At 43.2% G+C, this 27021-nt stretch overlaps 2 protein-coding genes across 2 annotated transcripts in view; both read right to left on the reverse strand.

The window, feature by feature from the left end:
- The window catches only part of LOC139555278 (protein 4.1-like), a 125952-nt gene extending 112699 nt beyond the window's left edge, over positions 1-13253 (reverse strand). Inside the window, exon 1 of the mRNA XM_071368956.1 lies at positions 13106-13253. The gene's annotated coding sequence lies outside the window, so the exon portion shown is untranslated. The remainder of the gene's footprint in view (positions 1-13105) is intronic.
- A 6512-nt stretch (positions 13254-19765) lies between these two features.
- Positions 19766-25983, reverse strand: LOC139555279 (CCN family member 2-like). Its single transcript, XM_071368958.1, has 5 exons — positions 25780-25983; positions 23675-23891; positions 23154-23405; positions 22601-22815; positions 19766-21076 (listed from the first exon to the last, which is right to left on the reverse strand). Exons 1-5 carry the CDS (start codon positions 25831-25833, stop codon positions 20771-20773), a joined length of 1044 nt encoding a protein of 347 aa, XP_071225059.1. The 5' UTR covers positions 25834-25983; the 3' UTR covers positions 19766-20770.
- Between the last annotated feature and the right edge of the window lie 1038 nt (positions 25984-27021).

The raw sequence follows: 27021 nt of genomic DNA on the forward strand, positions 1-27021 counted from the left end.
ACTGGTAGGGCCAGTGTTCTGTCTTTACCTGCGTGTACCCATAGCACCAGGATCTCTAGTGGCACAGTGAGCACTGGTAGGGCCAGTGTTCTGTCTTTACCTGGTGGAGATTCTATTTTTATAGGTGTCCCCTGCTGCTGTGATGTCACGTGACAGAGCCAGAAATGTCTGCTCTGAGAAGATAACGCCCTCTTACAGTACATCACCACTTCCTACTAGGACTCCACACTACTGGTCTGACTACTGGTCTGACTACTGCACCTCTTCCTGGTCTGACTACTGGTCTGACTACTGGTCTGACTACTGCACCTCTTCCTGGTCTGACTACTGGTCTGACTACTGCACCTCTTCCTGGTCTGACTACTGTACCTCCTCCTGGTCTGACTACTGCACCTCTTCCTGGTCTGACTACTCTACCTCCTCCCGTCTGACTACTGGTCTGACTACTGCACCTCTTCCTGGTCTGACTACTCTACCTCCTCCTGTCTGACTACTGGTCTGACTACTGTACCTCCTCCTGGTCTGACTACTGGTCTGACTACTGCACCTCTTCCTGGTCTGACTACTCTACCTCCTCCTGTCTGACTACTGGTCTGACTACTGTACCTCCTCCTGGTCTGACTACTGTACCTCCTCCTGGTCTGACTACTGTACCTCCTCCTGGTCTGACTACTGGTCTGACTACTGTACCTCCTCCTGGTCTGACTACTCTACCTCCTCCTGGTCTGACTACTGCACCTCCTCCTCGTCTAACTACTCTACCTCCTCCTGGTCTGACTACTGGTCTGACTACTGTACCTCCTCCTGGTCTGACTACTGTACCTCCTCCTGGTCTGACTACTGGTCTGACTACTGTACCTCCTCCTGGTCTGACTACTGTACCTCCTCCTGGTCTGACTACTGGTCTGACTACTGTACCTCCTCCTGATCTGACTACTCTACCTCCTCCTGGTCTGACTACTGTACCTCCTCCTGGTCTGACTACTGGTCTGACTACTGTACCTCCTCCTGGTCTGACTACTGTACCTCCTCCTGGTCTGACTACTGTACCTCCTCCTGGTCTGACTACTGGTCTGACTACTGTACCTCCTCCTGGTCTGACTACTGTACCTCCTCCTGGTCTGACTACTGTACCTCCTCCTGGTCTGACTACTGGTCTGACTACTGTACCTCCTCCTGGTCTGACTACTGTACCTCCTCCTGGTCTGACTACTGTACCTCCTCCTGGTCTGACTACTGTACCTTCTCCTGGTCTGACTACTGGTCTGACTACTGTACCTCCTCCTGGTCTGACTACTGTACCTCCTCCTGGTCTGACTACTGTACCTCCTCCTGGTCTGACTACTGGTCTGACTACTGTACCTCCTCCTGGTCTGACTACTGTACCTCCTCCTGTCTGACTACTGGTCTGACTACTGTACCTCCTGGTCTGACTACTGTACCTCCTCCTGGTCTGACTACTGTACCTCCTGGTCTGACTACTGTACCTCCTCCTGGTCTGACTACTGTACCTCCTCCTGGTCTGACTACTGTACCTCCTCCTGTCTGACTACTGGTCTGACTACTGTACCTCGTCCTGGTCTGACTACTGTACCTCCTCCTGGTCTGACTACTGGTCTGACTACTGTACCTCCTCCTGGTCTGACTACTGGTCTGACTACTCTACCTCCTCCTGGTCTGACTACTGGTCTGACTACTGTACCTCCTCCTGGTCTGACTACTGGTCTGACTACTGTACCTCCTCCTTGTCTGCCTACTGGTCGGACTACTGGTCTGGCCTTAAATGGCCATGTACTCTTATAAAAAATGTGTGCAGCATTGAAGGTCCCCAGGAACACAGTGGCCTCCATCATTCTTAAATGGAAGAAGTTTGGAACCACCAAGACTCTTCCTAGAGCCAAACTGAGAAATCGGGAGAGAAGGGCCTTGGTCAGGGAGGTGACCAAGAACCCGATGGTCACTCTGACAGAGCTCTAAAGTTCCTCTGTGGAGATGGGAGAATATTCCAGAAGGACAACCATCTCTGCAGCACTCCAACAAATCAGGCCTTTATGGTAGAGTGGCCAGACGCAAGCCACTCCTCACTAAAAGGCACATGACAGCCCGCTTGGAGTTTGCCAAAATGCACCTAAAGACTCTCAGACCATAAGAAACAAGATTCTCTGGTCTGATGAAACCAAGATTGAACTCTTTGGCTTGAATACCTGGCACCATCCTACAGTGAAGCATGGTGGTGGCAGCATCATGCTGTGGGGATGTTTTTCAGCGGCAGGGACTGGGAGACTAGTCAGGATCGAGGCAAAGATGTACAGAGCAAAGTACAGAGAGATCCTTGATGAGTGCTCCAGAGCACTCAGGACCTCAGACTGGGGCGAAGGTTCACCTTCCAACAGGACAACGACCCTGAGCACACAGCCAAGACAACGCAAGAGTGGCTTCGGGACTAGTCTCTGAATGTCCTTGAGTGGCCCAGCCAGAGTCCGGACTTGAACCCGATTGAGCATCTCTGGAAAGACCTGAAAATAGCCGTGCAGCAACACTCCCTATCTAACCTGACAGAACTTGAGAGGAACTGCAGAGAAGAATGGGAGAAACTCCCCAAATACAGGTGTACCAAGCTTGTAGCATAATATCCAAGAAGACTCAAGGCTGTAATCGCTGCCAAAGGTGCTTCAACAAAGTACTGAGTAAAGGGTCTGAATACTTATGTAAATCTGTTTTTGCTTTGTCATTATGGGGTATTGTGTGTAGATTGATGAGGGAAAAAAATAAAATTTTATCAATTTTAGAACAAGATTGTAAAGTCATTTTTTTTTGGGGGGGGGGGGGTCAAGGGGTCTGAAAACTTTTCCGAAGGCACTGCAGGCCATTGAAATGTCCCACTGTGAGTCAGACCTTATAGAAAACTTTGCATACACTTCTAACAGTCTCAGTTCACTCTTTCTGAAAGCACCAATATGTCTACTGCCTAGTCTGCACTCCAGACCTAGCAAACAGCTCAGTGTCTGGATAATCTTTCATTTCATTCAGCCTAACCTACATCCTGCAGTGTAGTCCATTTAAAAACATATCACTTCACTAACAACAACAACAGCAACCTCATGTTGTATATGACAACCTCATATTGTATACAACAAGCTCATATTGTATACAACAAGCTCATATTGTATACGACAAGCTCATATTGTATACAACAAGCTCATATTGTATATGACAACCTCATATTGTATACGACAACCTCATATTGTATACAACAAGCTCATATTGTATACAACAAGCTCATATTATATACGACAAGCTCATATTGTATACGACAAGCTCATATTGTATACGACAAGCTCATATTGTATACGACAAGCTCATATTGTATACGACAAGCTCATATTGTATACGACAAGCTCATATTGTATACGACAAGCTCATATTGTATACGACAAGCTCATATTGTATACGACAAGCTCATATTGTATACGACAACCTCATATTGTATACGACAAGCTCATATTGTATACGACAACCTCATATTGTATACGACAAGCTCATATTGTATACGACAAGCTCATATTGTATACGACAAGCTCATATTGTATACGACAAGCTCATATTGTATACGACAAGCTCATATTGTATACAACAAGCTCATAAAGCTCATATTGTATACAACAAGCTCATATTGTATACAACAAGCTCATCTCAATCATATTAATTTGCTCAAATTCCCTGTCAGTCTCTCTAAAGGCACTAAAGGCAACAATTAAATCACTATTACTGATAAGTTAAGTTCCATTCTTAAAAGACGTCTCCTAAATATAGCATATTTTCTACTAAAGTCCAATCACATTCTGCAGCTGTATGTGCTACTCTATTTACAGTTGTGCCAACTGTCAAAAGAACACAGGATGTTCCTTGTTTGAGCTACACATCATCTGACACATCATCTCTGAGGGGCTTGATGTGCTGCTGTCCTGCTCCAGCTCTGAACAGGAGACAGGAGACAGGAGGCAGGAGACAGGAGGCAGGAGACAGGAGGCAGTGAGACAGGAGGCAGGAGGCAGTGAGACAGTGAGACAGGAGACAGGAGACAGGAGACAGGAGGCAGGAGGCAGGAGGCAGTAGACAGGAGACAGTGAGACAGGAGACAGTGAGACAGGAGACAGGAGACAGGAGACAGGAGACAAGAGACAAGAGACAAGAGACAAGAGACAAGAGACAAGAGACAGGAGACAGGAGACAGGAGACAGGAGGCAGGAGGCAGGAGGCAGGAGACAGGAGGCAGGAGACAGGGGACAGGAGGCAGGAGGCAGGAGACAGGAGGCAGTGAGACAATGAACCCCAGGCTACTGACTGTCTGGGCCCAGCCTGTCTGTCTGTCATAATAATATAATAATGTACTGTATGCCATTAAGCAGACACTTTTATCCAGAGCGTCTTACAGTCATGCATGCATTCATTTTGCATATGGGTGGTCCAGGAAATCGCCGTGACTCTACCAACTGAGACACACAGTTATTGTAATATTCTCCAGCAGACATGAGTTGCTAGCCTGGTCCCAGATCTGTTTTTTTGCCATCTGGCCAACTGCTATACATGTTTGACATGACAATGACCACATGAGTTGGCAAGACAACACAAATAGATCTGGGACCAGGCTATTCCCTGATGCAGCAGGAAAATTCTCTGTGACAAAAGAGTGATGAAGTTAAGATCCGACATCTATACGTCACAACCTTATCCGCCTGAATAAAATACTAAATAGCAGCTAGCAAGATGGGGATCACAGAGGTTATTCTTAATGAGTGCATTTTGTGGCTAGTTTGCATCAACTACCTTCACTAAAACCACTGCAAATGTTTCGCCTGCAAATTTTTTGAAATCGCAATGTTCGGGAACGTTTGTTGGAAGAGTTGCCTTTCTGAAGAGAACCCACCTCGGAACAATTTATTTTCCTTTATCGAAGTTACCAAAAGAGTCCGTCGTTGAAACCAGACCCATGTCTCTGCTGTTGCCTAGGGTCGGGTTTTCGAGACTACCCTGGAGGAAGGTGCCTCGGGGCCCCAGATGTGCTGGTCCGGCCCTGGATTCAGGCCATTGGAAATAAACAGACAAGACACACACATCAGAGTGCTATTTTTTGTTGGGGAATGTGAGGCCTTTGTCTCAAATGGAAAAGGCCAAAGATGACTCAGAGTTGTCTGATTCCTTACAAGGAATGACTTTTGATCTTAACACAACAGTGGCTGAAATCCTCATTCTGTAGGTCTACTGAGTCCCAACTACTGACACCTTGAGTGAGGTAGACTGTGATGTGAGGTAGCCAAGCTAAAATGTTCAGAGAACGCCCTGATGCTTTTAGGGAAAGCCTCACCTCAGCAGTTTGGTACAGGACATGAACTCTTGTTTTCAGAGCTGTTTTATACCCCTGTTGTTTCCACACTGCTTCCTGAAGCAGCAGGCCATGTTATAAAATCAATGGGAAGCAAAATGCACAAGTTAAAATATACTGATCAAAAATATAAAATGCAACATGTAACAATTTCATTGATTTTACTGAGTTACAGCTCATATGAGGAAATCAGTCAATTGAAAAAAAAGTCATTAGGCCCTAATCTATGGATTTCACATGACTGGAAATACAGATATGCATCTGTTGGTCACAGATACCATTAAAAATAAAATAGGCCTTACAATGGGCCGAAGGATCTCTTCAAGGTAGTTGTGTGCATTCAAATTGCCATCGATAAAATGCAATTGTGTTCATTGTCCGTAGCTTATGCCTGTCCATACCATGACCCCACCACCACCATGGGGCACTCTGTTCACAACGTTGACATCAGCAAACTGCTCGCCCACACAACGCCATACACGGTTGGAGGCGGCTTATGGTAGAGAAATGAACATTACATTCTCTGGCAACAGCTCTTGTGGACCTTCCTGCAGTCACCATGCCAATTGCACACTCCCTCAAAACTTGAGACATCTGGGGCATTGTGTTGTGTGACAAAACTGCACATTTTAGAGTGGCCTTTTATTGTCCCCAGCACAAGGTCCAGCTGTGTCATGATCATGCTGTTTAATCAGTTTCTTGATATGCCACACCTGTCAGGTGGATTATCTTGGCAAAGGAGAAATGCTCACTAACAGGGATGTAAACAAATTTGTGCACAGAATATGCGGAAAAATAAGCTTTTTATACGTATGGAACATTTCTGGGATCTTTTATTTCAGCTCATGAAACATGAGACCAACACTTTACATGTTGTGTTTATATTTTTGTTCAGTGTAGGAACAACATCCAAACTGTATAGCTGAGTAAGACACACACACACACACACACACACACACACACACACACTGTACACACACACAAAACGCACACACACTGATCAAACACACACACATGATGTGCATCGTAGCATGACCTAACAACAAGAAAACAGAGCTTTCCTCTCAGAAATAGTCAAAATGTAACACTCACCACATATCAGAGATACAGTTTCCAAGGAGGTCGACAGCCATGGGGGCCGGGCAGGGCACATATGACCAGGCGGTGTGAGAGGAAGAGAAGGCACATATGTCCAGGCGGTGTGAGAGAGGGAGAGAAAAATATGTGCTCAGTAAATTCTAACTCATAATACAATGATGTTAGCCTGGGTACCAGGCTGACATCATGCCACTACTTGTCAAGGCAAACAGGAGTTGACATGAGAGCACAAACAGATCTGGGACCAGGCTACATGAATGTTTCACAGTATAATGTACAATCCAGCAGGAATATCTCACCATGTGTTTAATTATGATGACTTCCTGTAAACCTTATGACTCTATCTACTGGAACATGTTCAACAACAGCAGTGCAGAGTATCCATCTACACTGACTTAACAAATCATCCTTAAGAGTATCCATCTACACTGACTTAACAAATCATCCTTAAGAGTATCCATCTACACTGACTTAACAAATCATCCTTAAGAGTATCCATCTACACTGACTTAACAAATCATCCTTAAGAGTATCCATCTACACTGACTTAACAAATCAGCCTTAAGAGTATCCATCTACACTGACTTAACAAATCATCCTTAAGAGTATCCATCTACACTGACTTAACAAATCATCCTTAAGAGTGCAGAGTATCCATCTGCACTGACTTAACAAATCATCCTTAAGAGTATCCATCTACACTGACTTATCAAATCATCCTTAAGAGTACAAAGTATCCATCTACACTGACTTAAAGAATCATCCTTAAGAGTATCCATCTACACTGACTTAAAGAATCATCCTTAAAAAGCATGCTGAAGCTAGCCAAGTATACTTCCCCTATAAATTCTTTATATACCCTACTGGAATACCACAAGGGAGACGACACAAAGATCTTAAACTGCCATGCAGAATCTCTCTTCTTTTTTGTATGTATTTTTGCCTTCATCATCGCTGTTTTAATCCAACCGAATGGTGTCTTCAAATGCCACCCTGTTCCTATAAAGGGAATAGGATGCCATTTGGGAGGAAGCCGTCGATAACTATCCAAATACTACGCTGAGAGAGACTACAAGAAAAGAATGAAGATCTGTGGTCTTAATGAGGTAGTCCTGCTCTGAACCACAGAAGGAGTCAGAAGTCCTAACTCATTAGTGAAGCTAACTTTAAACTGATTCATCAGGGTGCAGGAAATGAGCTGCCTGCTCCGACTCCTCTATAAATACTTTCACTTGGAACCGCGTCCCAAATAGCACCCTATTCCCTACATAGTGCACTACTTTTGAACAGGGCCCCATAGGCTCTGGTCAAAAGTAGCGCACGATCTAGGGAAAGGGTGCTATTTAAGATGCAACATTGTTCTTATCGGGCACACAGAGCCCAGTGTTCAATATTTCATGTGCTCGGGAATGGAATCTAATTCCTATTAGGTTAAGGACAGGTGGCTCATGTTTCATGTCAGTGGGCAAATGTTCTTACTGTCTCTTCTCCCGTCTCAGCAGTTCCTTCCTCACTTAGTTACTTTATTTCACTAAGGATATGTACCAAATGGTACCTTTTTCCCTATTTAGTGCACTACTTTTGACCCATGGGGCTCGGGTCAAAAGTTGAGCACTATATTATAAGAAATACGTTGCCATCGGGGTCACGGCCTAAAAGTCCTCTGCAGCTGTTAATAATGAAGAATAGGCCATGATGTGTGTGATGTTTCCAGGACGGTGTGAGAATAAGGGGAGAGGGAGATATTTCCCCCCTCTCTCTCTTCATCTCGCTCTCCCTCTCCCTATTTCTCTCTCTCCCCCATCTCCCCCTCATCTCCCCCTCCCTCTCCCCCATCTCCCTCTCCCAATTTCTCTCTCCCCCATCTCCCTCTCTCTCACTCTCTCTCTCCCCATCTCCCTATTTCTCTCTCTCCCCATCTCCCCCTCTCTCTCTCCATCTCTCTCTCCCCTATTTCTCTCTCTCCCCATCTCCCCCTCTCTCTCTCCATCTCTCTCTCCCCCATCTCCCTATTTCTCTCTCTCTCCCCATCTCCCTCTCCCTATTTCTCTCTCATCTACCTCTCCCTTTCTCTCACCAACCCCCATCTCCCTCTTTCTCTCTCTCTCCCCCATCTCTCTCCATCTCCCTCTCACTATTTCTCTCTCCCCCATCTCCCCCTCTCTCTCTCCCCCATCTCCCTATTTCTCTCTCTCTCCCCATCTCCCTCTCATCTCCCTCACTCTCTCTCTCCCCATCTCCCTATTTCTCTCTCTCCCCATCTCCCCCTCTCTCTCTCCATCTCTCTCTACCCCATCTCCCTATTTCTCTCTCTCTCCCCATCTCCCTCTCCCTATTTCTCTCTCATCTACCTCTCCCTTTCTCTCACCAACCCCCATCTCCCTCTTTCTCTCTCTCCCCCCCATCTCTCTCCATCTCCCTCTCACTGTTTCTCTCTCCCCCATCTCCCCCTCTCTCTCTCCATCTCTCTCTCCCCCATCTCCCTATTTCTCTCTCTCTCCCATCCATCTCCCTTTCCCTATTTCTCTCCCCCATCTCCCTCTCCCTCTCTCTCTCTCCACCCCCAATCTCCCTATTTCTCTCTCTCCCTATCTCACCCCCCCTCTCTCTCCATCTCCCGCTCCCTATTTCTCTCTCTCACCTCTCCCTCTTTCTCTCCCCATCTCCCTCTCTCCCCATCTCCCTCTCCCTATCTCTCCCTCTCCCCCATCACCCTCTCCCTTTCTCTCTCCACCCCCCTCCCCCCATCTCCCTCTCCCCCATCTCCCTCTCTCTATTTCTCTCTCTCCCCCATCTCCCCCCTCTCTCTCCATCTCCCTCTTCCTCCCTCTCCCTCCCCATCTCCCTCTCTCTCCCTCTCCCCTTCTCTCAGTAGGCTTACCCTGGCATGACGTTTTGATAACAATGTAAATCTCTCTCAGAAAAGGTGACTTTAATCAATATATTCGGTTTTATTTACTTTTAGATTCAAAAATGCTAATTAGCATCAAAGTAGACATCATGCAAGACTACAAATCCCTGCAAGCTCCTACACGTCATCTCTAACTGACACCTTTGCTAACAGGTATTGTGTCAATTTAAAGCTTACACGACAGTTCACAGAATTGTCCATTTAAAGAAATGTATCCAATTGATTAATTACTACTTTTAGCTAACATTAGATAGTTAATCCAGAGATTCTTACATTTGCCTCAATTCGGCAGTCTCGTCCAGACCATCATGACATTTGTAGTTCCTTATAATTATCAAAAGGTCACACCAGGGTAAGCCTACATGAAACACAGCCCTTATTTTAAGTGTTTCTAAATTCTAAAATCCCCTATGGGAAAAAATTAATGGTGGAAAAATGATTGGAACCATTTCCCTGTTTGACCGCTAGGTTTATGGGTATTATGGCTCATACACTATACATACAAAAGTATACGGACACCCCTTCAAATTAGTGGATTCGGCTATTTCAGCCACACCCGTTGCTGACAAGTTTATAAAATTTTGCACACAGCCATGCAATCTCTATAGACAAACATTGGCAGTAGAATGGCCTTACTGAAGAGCTCAGTGACTTCCAAAGTGCCACCTTTCCAACAACTCAATTTCTGCCCTGTTAGAGCTGCCCCGGTCAACTGTAAGGGCTGTTATTGTGAAGTGGAAACGTCTAGGAGCAACAACGGCTCAGCCGTGAAGTGGTAGGCCACACAAGCTCACAGAACGGGACCGCCAAGTGCTGAAGCGCGTAGTGCGTAAAAATCGTCTGTCCTCGGTTGCAACACTCACTACCGAGTTCCAAATGGCCTCTGGAAGCAACGTCAGCACAATAACTGTTTGTCAGGAGCTTCATGAAACTGGTTTCCATGGCCGAGCAGCCACACACAAGCCTAAGATCACCATGCGCAATGCCAAGCGTTGGCTAGAGTGGTGTAAAGCTCACCGCCATTGGACTCTGGAGCAGTGGAAATGCGTTCTCTGGAGTGATGAGTCACACCATCTGGCAGTCCGACGCACAAATCTGTGTTTGGCGGATGCCAGGAGACGCTACCTGTCCCAATGCATAGTGCCAACTGTAAAGTTTGGTGGAGGAGGAATAGTAGTCTGTGCTGTTTTTTATGGTTCAGTCCCCTTAGTTCCAGTGAAGGGAAATATTTACATGACATTCTAGACGATTCTGTGCTTCCAACTTTGTGGCAAGAGTTTGGGGAAGGCCCTTTCCTGTTTCAGCATGACAATGCCCCTGTGCACAAAGTGAGGTCCATACTGAAATGGTTTGTCTAGATTGGTGTGGAGGAACTTGACTGGCCTGCACAGAGCTCTGATCTCAACCCCATCAAACACCTTTGGGATGAATTGGAAGGCCGACTGCAAGTCAGGCCTAATCGCCCAACATCAGTGCCCGACCTCACTAATGCTCTTGTGGCCGAATGGAAGCAAGTCCCCGCAGCAATGTTCCAACATCTAGTGGAAAGCCTCCCCAGAAGAGTGGAGGCTGTTATAGAAGCAAAAGGGGGGACCAACTCCATATTTATGCTCATGATTTTGGAATGAGATGTTCGACAAGCAGGTGTCCACATACTTTTGTATAGTGTTCTTTGGTACTATATTGGGAAGTGGACTAAAGCAGACCGATAGGTTCTGACTAAACAGACGCTAATTTGAGTGCCCCAGGACGGTGCACGTACTTTGTGCTTTTATAATTTACGCTATGAAATCCTGCAATTTCATTGGGGCAGTTCCCCCTCATAGCAAATAGGTGGCAAAACAATCCAAGCAATGTTGCGAGGCCTATACGGCCCATGGAGGCAGAGCTGCTGCTGCTAGTCACTGGGGGGCAGAGTAGTAAGTAACTGAACAGCTTGTTTCAAACAATATATTTTTAAAACAGGAAAATGTACACATTTACCCACTTTTATGAGCATTTAAAACGTGATCCAAGAGTTATATATTTTAAAAAAAATAAACATTTGTATATATATATGTAATTTTTATACAAATATTAGAGCTTTTTTTTGCAAAGTTGTTTAGTTTTTGTTGTTGTTGACCAATCACAAGTTGGGCGCCGCCCGTAACGCCTTATGGGCGGGAGGCAGCTGCCACTGCAACAAGGCGCCCACACCCACCTCCTGAATTCTCAAATGAGCGAAGACCCGCTGCCTGCCAAATTAAGGAGAGTAGACGCTGACCAAGGATATTGGGTGCGGAGGAGAGTCGTAATTTCTCAGCGTTGTCAGCCTACCACTGGGCCACTAAAGTGCGTTCTCCCTTCTGTGTCCGCCGCAAGGGATTTACGCGAGTGGATCACCAAAAAACAGTCTGGCGGTGCTACCGACTGATGCGAGAGATGCTGGCGTTCGCAGAAACGGACTGCCTGGGAACTACGGCTGCCAACCAGTGTATCTATGCAGCAGCCAGCAAAATGAATAGGCCAATGAGTGTGTGGATACAATATATTAGGACCATAAAACCAGTGGTGCGTAATAGCCTATACTTTTGGTCCATAGTAAGTCTATCATAGCTTTGGGACACTACATCGGGAATCTGTGTTCGTCCAACCAATACACAGACTGCCGATGTAGCTAATACACAGACTCCCGATGTTGTGTCCCAAAGCTAGCCTATCATAGATTCCATGCACACGACTGGAAGCATCCTCAGTCAAAAGCGATTTGTTACCATAGGCAACACCACATGGGTTATTTATTTCGCATGGCCCTCATAATATGATAATAATAATTTGGTGGGTGTATATTTTTTGTACTATTTCACACATAAGCCTACAAGTTTGTATTATATGCATGTGTGAATTGGAAAATTAGTATTTTGCATATCTCAACACCCCTCTGAGACATCCTCAGAGAGTGGGGTCACGGACAGGGTCAGCCATTATAAACGGCAACACTGGAGCAATTAGGGTTGAGTACCTTGCACAAGGGCACAACGACAGATTTTTCACATTGTCGACTCCTGGATTCAAACAAGCAACCTTTCGGAATACTAGCACAACGCTCTAACCGCTAGGCTGTAGATTGTAATATAATATGAAAGATAATGATTCTCATCATGTAGGCCTACACACACTGAACAGGATGACAGCTGACACATCCATAGCATGACAAACAAAAGGCGTGCGCTCTCGTGTCAGTGGTGGCTTCCCGGTGTCTAATCCACCGGAAATCTTCTTCACTCCGATTTATTAAGATCCCATGCACTAGTCCACCTGACTATCTACGGTTAGTCCAACTGACTACCGACTACCTCGGCTTGCCTCGCCTATAGCCTACTGACTCCCATCGGTAACTGACAATTCAACATTAAACTATGACAGGAGGAAAGGAAAGCGGACCGACTCAGTGTCAGACACCGACGTATGACAAAACCAAAATCCATAAAATGACAGTAAAATAGTCACCACATAAAAACGTACCCTGCTAAAATGTGTTCCCTGAGATAACATGTTAATACTGTTGTTCGTTTCTATACCCACTGCACCACAGCATCAAATTACACGCTAAAATTGACTAACGTTGGCCAGACGTAGTCCATACTGTACATCACAAATGAAACGGCTCCAGAAAGCTCCAGAAAGAAATACAAAACGTGCCGTTGACAACGTTATCGACTAAATGGGTTTACCTGGGAAGATGACAGCGTGTTATCTTCGATTTCTTCTTATTATATACCTGTGTAATTTACCATTTTGTGCAGTGGTAGTTTCTTTTCATTTTGCCCTTTCTCACCAACACAGCAGCGTTCCTCTGTCAAAAAAAAATAACCGTCACTGTGGAGACCGGAGAACGGAAAGGGTTCGTTCCGGAGGGCGCGCGACAGCCATTTACCCGCCTCTGGAAGACGGTGATTGGAGCAAAGCGCGTGATCTCAACCAGGTACTGTGCTACTGTATAGATAACGTTACGCACGGGCAACGAACTGGGGATAAGTGACAGTCAACAACCACTGGCTGGTGTTATATATTTTCGTTGTTGTTGAGTAATGAGTGACTTGTAAGAGTTGTCACACAAAAGTGTTTTGGTTGTAGACAGACCAGGCCCTAAGCTAAATCAGCACTTGTTTACGCACCCAACAGGTGTGTATGCACTTTTGCGGGAGTGGTCAAGGGATGGTGGGAGATCTTGATCTCTGGGCTGAATAAATATTCATTTTTACATTTACAGTACCAATCAAAAGTTTGGACACACCTACTCATTCAAGGGTTTTTCTTTATTTTTACTATTTTCTACATTGTAGAATAATAGTGACGACATCAACACTATGAAATAACACATATGGAATCATGTAGTAACCAAAAAAAGTGTTAAATCAAAATATATTTTATATTTCAGATTCTTCAAAGTAGCCACCCTTTGCCTTGATGACTGCACACTCTGCACACACTGCACACATTCTCTCAACCAGCTTCACCTGGAATGCTTTTCCAACAGTCTTGAAGGAGTTCCCACATATGCTGAGCACTTGTTGGCTGCTTTTCCTTCACTCTGGTCCAAATCATCCAAACCATCTCAATTGGGTTGAGGTTGGGTGATTGGGGAGGCTAGGTCCTCTGATGCAGCACTCCATCACTCTCCTTCTTTGTCAAATAGCCCTTACACAGCCTGGAGGTGTGCTTTGGGTCATTGTCCTGTTGAAAAACAAATGATAGTCCCACTAAGCTCAAACCAGATAGGATGGCGTATCGCTGCAGAATGCTGTGGTAGCCATGCTGGTTAAGTGTGCCTTAAATTCTAAATAAATCACAGACAGTATCACCAGCAAGGCACCCCCACACCATGACACCTCCTCCATGCTTCACAGTGGGAACCACACATGCAGAGATCATCCGTTTACCTACTCTGCGTCTCACAAAGACACATCGGTTGGAACCAAAAATCTCGAATTTGAACTCATCAGACCAAAGGACAGATTTCCACTGGTCTAATGTCCATTGCTCGTGTTTCTTGGCCCAAGTAAATCTCTTATTATTATTGGTGTGGCTACTTTGAAGAATCTCAAATATAAAATATATTTTTATTTGTTAAATAATAAATTGGTTACTAAATGATTCCATATATGTTATTTCATAGTTTTGATGTCTTCACTATTCTACAATGTAGAAAATAGTCAAAATAAAGAAAAAACGTTGAATGAGTAGGTGTGTCCAAACTTTTGACTGGTACTGTATACATTTTAGTAATTTAGCAGACACTCTTATCCAGAGAAACCTACAGGAGAAATTTGGGTTAAGTGCTTTCTTTGCTCAAGAACAGGTTTTCCCAGACATGGTCCTAGGGCCCTCCCTTGGTGCATGTTTAGTTTTTTCCCCTAGCATTATACAGCTGAGTCAAATAATCACATCTTGATGATGATTTGGTTATTTGAATAAATTGTGTAGTGCTAGGGAAAAGTTGTGTAGTTGTGTAGTGCTAGGGAAAAGTTGTGTAGTTGTGTAGTTGTGTAGTGCAGGACAGAGTTTAGGAAACCATGTCCCAGGGCACATCAACAGATTTTTCAACTAGTCGGTTCTGGGATTCAAACCAGCGACCTTACAGTTACTGGGCCAAAGCTCTTCACTGCTATACTACCTGCGAGGACATGCTATATTCATGGTAATCAATAATATTCCAGAGTTACCCCCATTCAAATATTGCTTACACTTTATCACATTGTCTTACAAATGTAGGGTATGAAGGTAAGCTATGAACTTTAGTTACTGTTGTTTTCTAAATAATAGGCTATGTTCAGATAGAGCTCAGATGTGATCATTTTAACATAATCTACAGTGAACATTCTCCTAATTGTTTTGTGCTTCACCTGCTGATCACCCTTCTAAATATAATCTCTGTAGAGGTGTATTGGACTTTCTAGGGAAAGAGGTCCTCTCACTGGATAACATGAGCAGAGGAAACCAAACATGACAAGACTTCCTAACTGTCATGCATGGGCTCATGTGGGGACTCTGTCTGTGCTGGTCAGTCATTCAAACAGCCTGCCCTTCCCTTAGGCTCCTGGTGGTATTCGCTTGGCATTTACTGTGTACAAAGATTTTCATAAATTTAGGCTCAGTCTTTTTCCTTCTTCTTTTGTTTATTCATTCCAGTTTTGCTATTTTGCCATGTTTTTTTTTTTGTGTGTTGCATATTTGGGAACTAATTTTAGAATGCCCACACATCCGCCTACGATGGGTACGCTCTCGATCATAGTGCTAAGGAGCATCTCTTCATAACATAACTCCACACACCAGTTTAATAATGATCCCCCACAAATAGGCCTGTTCTAATATCCACCCACGGATAAGGTCAGTGCCTGCTCATAGGGCGCATCCCAAATGGCACTATACTGTATGATGCACTACGTTTGAGCCCTACGGTTAAAAGTAGTCCACCATTTGATACACAAAATCGTATTGTTGCTCATTCCCCGTCATGAGCAACAGGACCACCTACCTAAATTACCATATATATATATATATATATAAACAATAACAAAACAGCACCAGCTACATTAATACAAACAATAACAGAACCTACATTCTCCTTTCTACACAGTAGTACCAGCTACTACAAATACATTTGATTACAAACAAACACGAGGTCCAGTCCATCTCATACTACTGTCGTATTACTATCATTTCAGAAAGGTGAACTGATCTCAAATTGAACAGGAGGATGAACATGAGTTGAAGAGAGTAATTGCTTTGTGCTCAGTTTCCTAATTCCCCATACCTTCTATTTCTGCCATGCTGGATTCTGAGGTCCAGGTGCATGAAAGTAGGACACGCTCTGTCTGGTGTGTGTGTTTGTGTGTGTGTGTGTGTGTGTGTGTGTGTGTGTGTGTGTGTGTGTGTGTGTGTGTGTGTGTGTGTGTGTGTGTGTGTGTGTGTGTGTGTGTGTGTGTGTGTGTGTGTGTGTGTGTGTGTGTGTGAAAGGACACATGCAAGTAAGCAGAAAAGGTATGAAATATTTCAAACAAACATTCCCATAAGTACTAGTTCCTGGTTGCAAATGATGCAGTCGACTGTGGACCCCGTCACGCCGACGTATCCCATAACACCATACACATGTACACACACAAGCACGCAGACGTTGACACACAACCCCATGCGCAACCAGACACTGACAGTGCTTGTGTGAGACACCCACCCCTTATAGCTAGATATATTAGCTTCCCAGAACTGGCTGGCCGGCCGGCTGCCAGTGGCTCTGAAAAGACGAGGGGTGCTGCAGCAGTAGGCCACTCCATGGTGCGCATCCTAAACACATTTGAGTTGAATGGCATTAGCGGCTTAATAAGCCTATTTTCACGTGCTCTTTAATGATTAACCCACCACCACTGATAGACAACTTCCATTTCTTGACACATCAATTGTGGGGTACATCAAGTCTTCTTTGGCTTTGACAACAGGGAAATGACCCTCCTTTTACATTTTACATTTAAGTCATTTAGCAGACGCTCTTATCCAGAGCGACTTACAAATTGGTGCATTCACCTTATGATATCCAGTGGAACAACCACTTTACAATAGTGCATCTAACTCTTTTAAGGGGGGGGGGGGGTTAGAAGGATTACTTTATCCTATCCTAGGTATTCCTTAAAGAGGTGGGGTTTCAGGTGTCTCCGGAAGGTGGTGATTGACTCCGCTGACCTGGCGTCGTGAGGGAGTTTGTTCCACCATTGGGGTGCCAGAGCAGCGAACAGTTTTGACTGGGCTGAGCGGGAACTGTACTTCCTCAGAGGTAGGGAGGCGAGCAGGCCAGAGGTGGATGAACGCAGTGCCCTTGTTTGGGTGTAGGGCCTGATCAGAGCCTGAAGGTACGGAGGTGCCGTTCCCCTCACAGCTCCGTAGGCAAGCACCATGGTCTTGTAGCGGATGCGAGCTTCAACTGGAAGCCAGTGGAGAGAGCGGAGGAGCGGGGTGACGTGAGAGAACTTGGGAAAGTTGAACACCAGACGGGCTGCGGCGTTCTGGATGAGTTGTAGGGGTTTAATGGCACAGGCAGGGAGCCCAGCCAACAGCGAGTTGCAGTAATCCAGACGGGAGATGACAAGTGCCTGGATTAGGACCTGCGCCGCTTCCTGCGTGAGGCAGGGTCGTACTCTGCGAACAATAACTAAGCCTATAATAGTTCCTCCTCTCTCTAGACCTTCTATTTTAAGAAATGCCTCAATTTCTATGCAGTCTTTAAACATTAATATTGTTCGACTTACACGGTGAGACTAAAGGATGAAAATAAGTTTATGTATAAAAAATATAATTTATTTAATTGGATATAGACAAAAGCTCAACAAATAGGAACTCACTTGTATCTTGGCCAGGTGGTTACAGTGAAAAATAAGTATGATACAGTATAATACAACAACAACCTTCAACATGGTGTTATTAATTAAACAACAACAACCGCCAACATGGTGTTATTAATTAAACAACAACCGTCAACATGGTGTTATTAATTAAACAACAACCTTCAACATGGTGTTATTAATTAAACAACAACCGTCAACATGGTGTTATTAATTAAACAACAACCTTCAACATGGTGTTATTAATTAAACAACAACCGGCAACATGGTGTTATTAATTAAACAACAACCGGCAACATGGTGTTATTAATTAAACAACAACCGCCAACATGGTGTTATTAATTAAACACAAACCTTCAACATGGTGTTATTAATTAAACAACAACCTTCAACATGGTGTTATTAATTAAACAACAACCTTCAACATGGTGTTATTAATTAAACAACAACCGTCAACATGGTGTTATTAATTAAACAACAGCCTTCAACATGGTGTTATTAATTAAACAACAACCGTCAACATGGTGTTATTAATTAAACAACAACCGGCAACATGGTGTTATTAATTAAACAACAACCTTCAACATGGTGTTATTAATTAAACAACAACCTTCAACATGGTGTTATTAATTAAACAACAACCGTCAACATGGTGTTATTAATTAAACAACAACCGGCAACATGGTGTTATTAATTAAACAACAACCGTCAACATGGTGTTATTAATTAAACAACAACAACCTTCAACATGGTGTTATTAATTAAACAACAACCTTCAACATGGTGTTATTAATTAAACAACAACCTTCAACATGGTGTTATTGATTAAACAACAACCGTCAACATGGTGTTATTAATTAAACAACAACCGCCAACATGGTGTTATTAATTAAACAACAACCGTCAACATGGTGTTATTAATTAAACAACAACCGTCAACATGGTGTTATTAATTAAACAACAACAACCGTCAACATGGTGTTATTAATTAAACAACAACAACCGTCAACATGGTGTTATTAATTAAACAACAACAGTCAACATGGTGTTATTAATTAAACAACAACAACCGTCAACATGGTGTTATTAATTAAACAACAACCGCCAACATGGTGTTATTAATTAAACAACAACAACCGTCAACATGGTGTTATTAATTAAACAACAACCGCCAACATGGTGTTATTAATTAAACAACAACAACCGTCAACATGGTGTTATTAATTAAACAACAACCTTCAACATGGTGTTATTAATTAAGCAACAACAACCGTCAACATGGTGTTATTGATTAAACAACAACCGTCAACATGGTGTTATTAATTAAACAACAACCGTCAACATGGTGTTATTAATTAAACAACAACCTTCAACATGGTGTTATTAATTAAACAACAACCGTCAACATGGTGTTATTAATTAAACAACAACAACCGTCAACATGGTGTTATTAATTAAACAACAACCTTCAACATGGTGTTATTAATTAAGCAACAACAACCGTCAACATGGTGTTATTGATTAAACAACAACCGTCAACATGGTGTTATTAATTAAACAACAACCGTCAACATGGTGTTATTAATTAAACAACAACCTTCAACATAGTGTTATTAATTAAACAACAACAACCGCCAACATGGTGTTATTAATTAAACAACAACAACCGTCAACATGGTGTTATTAATTAAACAACAACAACCGTCAACATGGTGTTATTAATTAAACAACAACCGTCAACATGGTGTTATTAATTAAACAACAACCTTCAACATGGTGTTATTAATTAAACAACAACCTTCAACATGGTGTTATTAATTAAACAACAACCTTCAACATGGTGTTATTAATTAAACAACAACCTTCAACATGGTGTTATTAATTAAACAACAACCTTCAACATGGTGTTATTAATTAAACAACAAACAGGTAATAAATTATAGTACTAAACTGTACACAGTCTTTCAGTATTTACACAAGGTGTTTTCGTTAAATGCCAAATTTCTTTCTGTCATTCCTTCTTTTATTTTTTAAATAAACAGTAAACAATATTATTGACATTCTTAATTATAATTATATATATTCACTCAATATTATACAGATGTCAAGGCAAATACCAGTACTACAATATATCCAAACAATTTCTGTATTGTTCATCTTTAACATATGAAAAATATATTTTTTAAATGTCATATTCTAAAATTGTATGTCAAGATGTGAAATTTGGTTCAGTAAGTGCCTCTCCGTTCAGTGCGCCCTCAACCTAGGCCAGTGTTTCTCAAATCCGATCCTCCAGTACCCCCAAAAATAAATATTTTTGTTGTGGCCCCGGACAAGCACACCTGATTCTACTTGTTAACTAATAATCAAGCCCTTGACAAGTTGAATCAGGTGGTTTTTTGTCCTGGGCTAAAACAACAATGTGTGCTGTTGGGGGTACGGAGTTGGGAGACACTGGTATAGGCTACCTACCTCTCATCTGTACACTACCATGTCATGTTCCTATGGCAATTAAGCAGTGAATATAAATATATTCTTGCCTAACATTGACTCCAACATTGACTCCTCAGTGCAGATCCACCCTTCAGTATCTCTATAGACATATAGGCAGACCAATCAAAGAGCCAGGTGACTTCAGAGCTGCGCATTAAAAGAAAAGGTTAAATTAAATTTAAAAAATAAAACCTAAAGAGTAAAATCTCATGCTCTACTTCTTCATGTCTTGAAATCACACATTCTGTTATGGGTAGTAAGGTAGAGACAGTAAGGTAGAGACAGGATCCAGGAATTCAACCAGGTTGACATGCTTACGGGTAGTAAGGTAGAGACAGAGTTCAGGAATTCAAAGAGCTGCCTATCAGTGTGTGAGGGTGGTGGGGGAGTGATGTGAAGGAGTTTTATCAGTGCATGTGTGTGTGTGTGTGTGTGTGTGCGTGTGCGTGTGCGTGTGCGTGTGCGTGTGTATACGTAACATTATCTGTGCAGTGCGTATGGCAGCCATGTCGGTTACATATCGTTGTCATAGTCCCCAATCATTCTGCGTGTGTGCAAAGCCAGGAAGATGTCATTGTCTCGTGGACAGTCGTGGTGACAGGAGCACGTCTTGATGAACATCATCTTGCGTCTGAAGGTGTCTCCCTCGGGACAGTGGAACTCCACCTCGGCGGTGACGGTGGTGTGGGGGGTGCAACAGCGCCCGTCCGTACACACACCACAGAACTTGGGCTTGTAGATCCTGCTGCTGCTGCAGCCTGACAGCTGGAAACGCACGCCGCGCGGGGACTTGGGGGTCCGTACACACTTCTTCCCCTTCTGTGGAACGGAGATGAAGGGTGGTTAGTTCAGGATGAGAACAACTTGTTACATTGTCTATCAGGTTAAGGGCAGCTTGGCTTTAACTTTTACACCTTGAGTGAACGATAAGGAGCCAAAGACATGCTATGTTTCTGTGTTGCACTTCGCATGGCTTACCTACACTACCGTTCAAAAGTTTGGGGTCACTTAGAAATGTCCTTGTTTTTGAAAGAAAAGCACATTTCCCCCCCCCATTAAAATAACATCAAATTGATCAGAAATACAGTGTAGACATTGTTAATGTTGTAAATGACTATTGTAGCTATTGATTTGTATGGAATATCTACATAGGTGTACAGAGGCCCATTATCAGCAACCATCACTCCTGTGTTCCAATGGTACGTTGTGTTAGCTAATCCAAGTTTATAATTTTAAAAGGCTAATTGATCATTAGAAAACCCTTTTGCAATTACGTTAGCACAGCTGAAAACTGTTGTGCTGATTTAAAGAAGCAATAAAACTGACCCTCTTTAGACTAGGTGGGTATCTGGAGCATCAGCAATTGTGGGTTCGATTACAGGCTCAAAATGGCTAGAAACAAAGACCTTTCTTCTGAAACCTGTCAGTCTATTCTTGTTCTGAGAAATGAAGGCTATTCCATATGAGAAATTGCCAAGAAACTGAAGATCTCGTACAACGCTGTGTACTACTCCCTTCACAGAACAGCGCAAACTGGCTCTAACCATAATAGAAAGAGGAGTGGGAGGCCCCGGTGCACAACTGAGCAAGAGGACAAGTACAATAGAGTGTCTAGTTTGAGAAACAGACGGCTCTCAAGTCCTCAACTGGCAGCTTCATTAAATAGTACCCTTAAAACACCAGTCTCCATGCCAACAGTGAAGAGGCGACTCCGGGCTGCTGGCCTTCTAGGCAGCAGCATGTGATGTCATGTTATGTAATTCTATGTCATGCTTATGTAATATGCTATGTAATACACTATATAATACATTCCTCTATATGTTGTTATACTATATAATACATTCCTCTGTTGTTATACTATATAATACATTCCTCTGTTGTTATAGTATATAATACATTCCTCTATATGTTGTTATATTATATAATACATTCCTCTATATGTTGTTATATTATATAATACATTCCTCTATATGTTGTTATACTATATAATACATTCCTCTGTTGTTATACTATATAATACATTCCTCTGTTGTTATACTATATAATACATTCCTCTATATGTTGTTATACTATATAATACATTCCTCTATTGTTATACTATATAATACATTCCTCTATATGTTGTTATACTATATAATACATTCCTCTGTTGTTATACTATATAATACATTCCTCTATATGTTGTTATACTATATAATACATTCCTCGGTTGTTATACTATATAATACATTCCTCTATATGTTGTTATACTATATAATACATTCCTCTATATGTTGTTATACTATATAATACATTCCTCTATATGTTGTTATACTATATAAGGGTATTAGTCCATGTACCCACCTTGATGTCCTTCTCTTGCTCCACGTGGCAGGACCGGATCATACAGACACGGGTCTGCCTCTCCAGCTGGCACCGCTCGTTGTCATTGGTGGCACGGGACGACACGCCCATGCCGCAGGTGGCCGAGCACTCGTCCCATTTGGTGGTCTGGACGATGCAGTTCTCCCTGGGGTTCTCCGCCGGGACCGGCACGTGGGCTGACTCCTCTCTGTAGACTGACAGAGGGGAGGAAGAGACCAAGAGGTGAATTTCAGATCCTGAGAGAAGAGGAGGGGAGAGGGAGAGGTGAACAGTGGTGAAAAATAGGGGAGGAGAGGGAGAGGTGGTTAGTTTGAACGAGAGGGAGAGGTGGTTAGTTTGAACGAGAGAGAGAGAGAGAGAGAGAGAGAGAGAGAGAGAGAGAGAGAGACAGAGACAGAGACAGAGACAGAGACAGACAGACAGACAGACAGACAGACAGACAGACAGACAGACAGACAGACAGACAGACAGACAGACAGACAGACAGACAGACAGAGAGGAAGAGTTCCAGTTTGTAGGAGGTTAGACTCACCAGCCATGGCTGACTGGTAGGGGTTGTCCTGAGGACTCTGGTCACACACCCACTCTTCACAGCACTTCCCAGGGATCTGGATGCGATGTGGGTACGGGCAATCTGGAGAGGCCAGCAGCACGTTGTTGGCACAGGTTGGCACGCAGCCAATCTCTCCGTTCATACAAACACACTGGTGCTTGCAGCTGGGCTGAAAGGTCTCTCCACTGCGGTAGATGACCCCTCCCAGGTCACAGGTCTGGCCTTCCTGGGCTGAAACACAGAGGTGGAGATGCCATTTTAGATTTCATATTTCAAAGGCTTTACATTATATTGTTCAAACTCATGTAAATACCTATTGGAAATTGCTTAGCCCAGAGATTGCCCACTTTGGATAATGAGAAGCAAAGCCGTGGCAAAGTCTAAACAAAATATGTAGCAATCTCTGCAATAGGCTAGCCAAGAAGTGATCATGGTGTCCATAGAGATCTTAAAGCCTTCCTACCCTTTTCTTTAATAGTTGACAGGAGAATTCAACTCACCCATGCAGATGCCGTGCTCAGTGTCACTCAGCACGGCATAATCACAGTAAAGCTCTTTGTGGTGGTCACACGGCTCCAGGAAGGTACAGGGCTCGCCGGCTTGCCTGGCACACACCTTACAGCAACCACAGCCATCCAGAACCAGGCTGGTACCAAACGGGCATGGAGGGGGGTCCGGCGGGCAGTCACAGGGATCGGAACAGTCCTGGGCCATTGTCTATAGACAGAAGAAAACGACAGTCAGAAATGCTTTAGAAAAATGTATAGGATAATGTTAAACAAAAAATATAAGTCAGAAAATCTAAAGAAAAATGTATAGGATAGAAATGTATAGGATAGAAATGTATAGGATAGAAATGTATAGGATGGAAATGTATAGGATAGAAATGTATATGATAGAAATGTATAGGATGGAAATGTATAGGATAGAAATGTATAGGATAGAAATGTATAGGATGGAAATGTATAGGATAGAAATGTATAGGATAGAAATGTATAGGATAGTGTGGATAAAATGTCTGGTATCAGGATTTGTCTCCAGGGAAAATGTTCAGATCCAGTAATGCAATGAGGTAGGTCTGTACCAGTGGAGGACGGCTCATAATAATGTCTGGAACGGAGCAAATGGAATGGCATCAAACACCTGGAAACCATGGAAGCCATGTATTTGATGTATTTGATACCATTCCACTGATTCCGCTCCAGCCATCACTATGAGCCGTCCTCACCAATTAAGGTGCCACCAGCCTCCTGCGGTCTGTACTGTGTGTCAAAGAAGCAGAGAATGTTGTAAGGGGCTACTTTGCGTTTTTTGTAACACCTCACGTGTAATACATCGTACTGCCACTAGATGGAGACACTTGACTCGATGTAGGCAAATCTATTTTAGCAGACTTTTCTATGGAGAGAGTTTTCTATGGAGAGTGACGGACACTGCTATTACATACAGCATTACTTTTGTACAAATATTAAAAAATATATATATAAAAGAGACTTGTAAGAATGTAAGAGGAAATCAATATAGGCTACTCAAATGCTGTCAATTCTTCACATGTTTTATTCTAAGAACGAATGTTTAAAACATTTGAGTGATAAAGAATTAGCAGAACCTGGATCATTAGCAGAACCTCAGTCATTAACAATTTTATTCGTGGAAAAAAGCTATTTGGCACTTCATTTTAGACCCTATGTCCAACTAGGAGCCTATAACTACTATCTTTGTTCTGCATCTCAGTACTCACATGATGTTCCTTTTAGTAGCAATGAGTAAGACACCCAAGAACATAGCCCATTGGAATCCAATCGTTTAGTAATTTATTAACAGTGACACCCAAATAAAACAACACTACTTTGTCATTACATACGATTGTTTACAGCGCTGCTGTAGGCTACTTTAAGGAGCTGCTGTAGGCTACTTTACAGACCTGCTGTAGGCTACTTTACAGAGCTGCTGTAGGCTACTTTACAGAGCTGCTGTAGGCTACTTCGAGGAGTTGCTGTAGGCTACTTTAAGGAGCTGCTGTAGGCTACTTTACAGAACTGCTGTAGGCTACTTTAGAGAGCTGCTGTAGGCTACTTTACAGAACTGCTGTAGGCTGCTTTACAGAACTGCTGTAGGCTACTTTAAGGAGCTGCTGTAGGCTCCTTTAAGGAGCTGCTGTAGGCTACTTTACAGAGCTGCTGTAGGCTACTTTAAGGAGTTGCTTGAGGCTACTTTAAGGAGCTGCTGTAGGCTACATTACAGAACTGCTGTAGGCTACTTTACAGAGCTGCTGTAGGCTACTTTACAGAGCTGCTGTAGGCTGCTTTACAGAACTGCTGTAGGCTGCTTTACAGAACTGCACTAAGACCACACCCCCATGGGATGTTTTAGGCTATAAGTGCACAATGCGTTCCCATAAGTTGTACTTTAAATTTACATTTTACATAACTAAATAATAAATATCAATGAAGACAACACAAAACATATAACAATAACCGGGTGAATGAAATAAAGAATAAGCTATTATTGCATCAAATGCAAAAGTTGTGACAAAGTTACACAAATGTATATAAATCTAAATCCAGCACTTTATTGATATATTATATGACATGTAAAAACATACCGAGCTGATGATGAGCAGAAGAAGACTAATTCTGGTGATAACTCCCTCAGACATTGTTGCCTCGTTTATTTCAACAGCGTGCGCGCACTCAGTCCAACACGTTTGTTTTCGTTCAGAGTGACAGACACACAGACGGGAGTTTCCCTTTTCTCTCACTCCACCGGTAGTTGTTCGTTGACTCGCTGCAGGGCTCAAGGGGCTAGCTAGACTGAGGCATGGACGAGAGAACCCCTACTTTAAATACTCCGCGAGGCGGGGTGTAGCCCAGGAAACAAGAGTTACTCCACGCGACCCAAAGGGGTCAAAATATTCCCATTCCAGATGGCTTTATTTTTCCTAATTCCTGAGAGGAGAGCTGTTTTTACAGACAGGCATCCCCCTCCATCAACCTACTGTCCAGCCAGGTGGGAGTTTTTTTAATGTACTAAAACAGGAACTGACAAAGGATGTTCGTGAGTTTAATTTGACATGGACTAAAGGAGAACATTGTTCATGTTGGCCACCATTCAGACCAAAATAGCCTACATCAGGAACACGGTTACAGTGATTATGAAGTTGGAATTAAAATGCATGGGTATTGGGGAAAGATGTATAGTATTAAGTAATAACCAGAGGTATTAACATGATAAAGATTGCATCCCATGTGCGCTCAAAAGTAGTGTACTACTTTATGTAGGTAATAGGGTGCCATTTGGGAAGTACACAAAGTATGAACGTTGTTCAACATGATATGAACCTTAAATAACACACTGAGACCAGCCTAATAGTAACTGTCAACAGGTGATTACAGGTGACATGCTGTACAGGCACACGGTAACAGGTCACTCGTTTAGAAGAGGGCATCGCTCACTGTCTGCCAATGTCAGATCTGTACCGTAAATCATTGTAATTATTCATTTTGGTCTTTCCCTACACTCTGTGGCCCTCCTCTTGTACCTTTCTTAGAGGTAGTTTACAGGTAGCGCCGGGGCCACAGAGGTCTTTCTTATAGGTAGTTTACAGGTAGCGCCGGGGCCACAGAGGTCTTCACCTTTCTTAGAGGTAGTTTACAGGTAGCGCCGGTGCCACAGAGGTCTTTCTTAGAGCTAGTTTACAGGTAGCGCCGGGGCAACAGAGGTCTTTCTTAGAGCTAGTTTACAGGTAGCGCCGGGGCCACAGAGGTCTTCACCTTTCTTAGAGGTAGTTTACCGGTAGCGCCGCAGCCACAGAGGTCTTCCTTAGAGGTAGTTTACAGGTAGCGCC

The sequence above is a fragment of the Salvelinus alpinus genome, chromosome 26 (genome assembly GCF_045679555.1).
Source record: "Salvelinus alpinus chromosome 26, SLU_Salpinus.1, whole genome shotgun sequence".
In the NCBI taxonomy this organism is placed as follows: Eukaryota; Metazoa; Chordata; class Actinopteri; order Salmoniformes; family Salmonidae; genus Salvelinus; species Salvelinus alpinus.

Coding starts and splice junctions, on each gene's coding strand:
- LOC139555279 (XM_071368958.1), bottom strand. CDS start 25,833: ATGTCTGAGGGAGTTATCACCAGAATTAGTCTTCTTCTGCTCATCATC. Junction 22,816..23,153: donor CTACCAGTCAGCCATGGCTG/GTGAGTCTAACC, acceptor CCCCTCTGTCAG/TCTACAGAGAGGAGTCAGCC. Junction 21,077..22,600: donor AGCAAGAGAAGGACATCAAG/GTGGGTACATGG, acceptor TCCGTTCCACAG/AAGGGGAAGAAGTGTGTACG.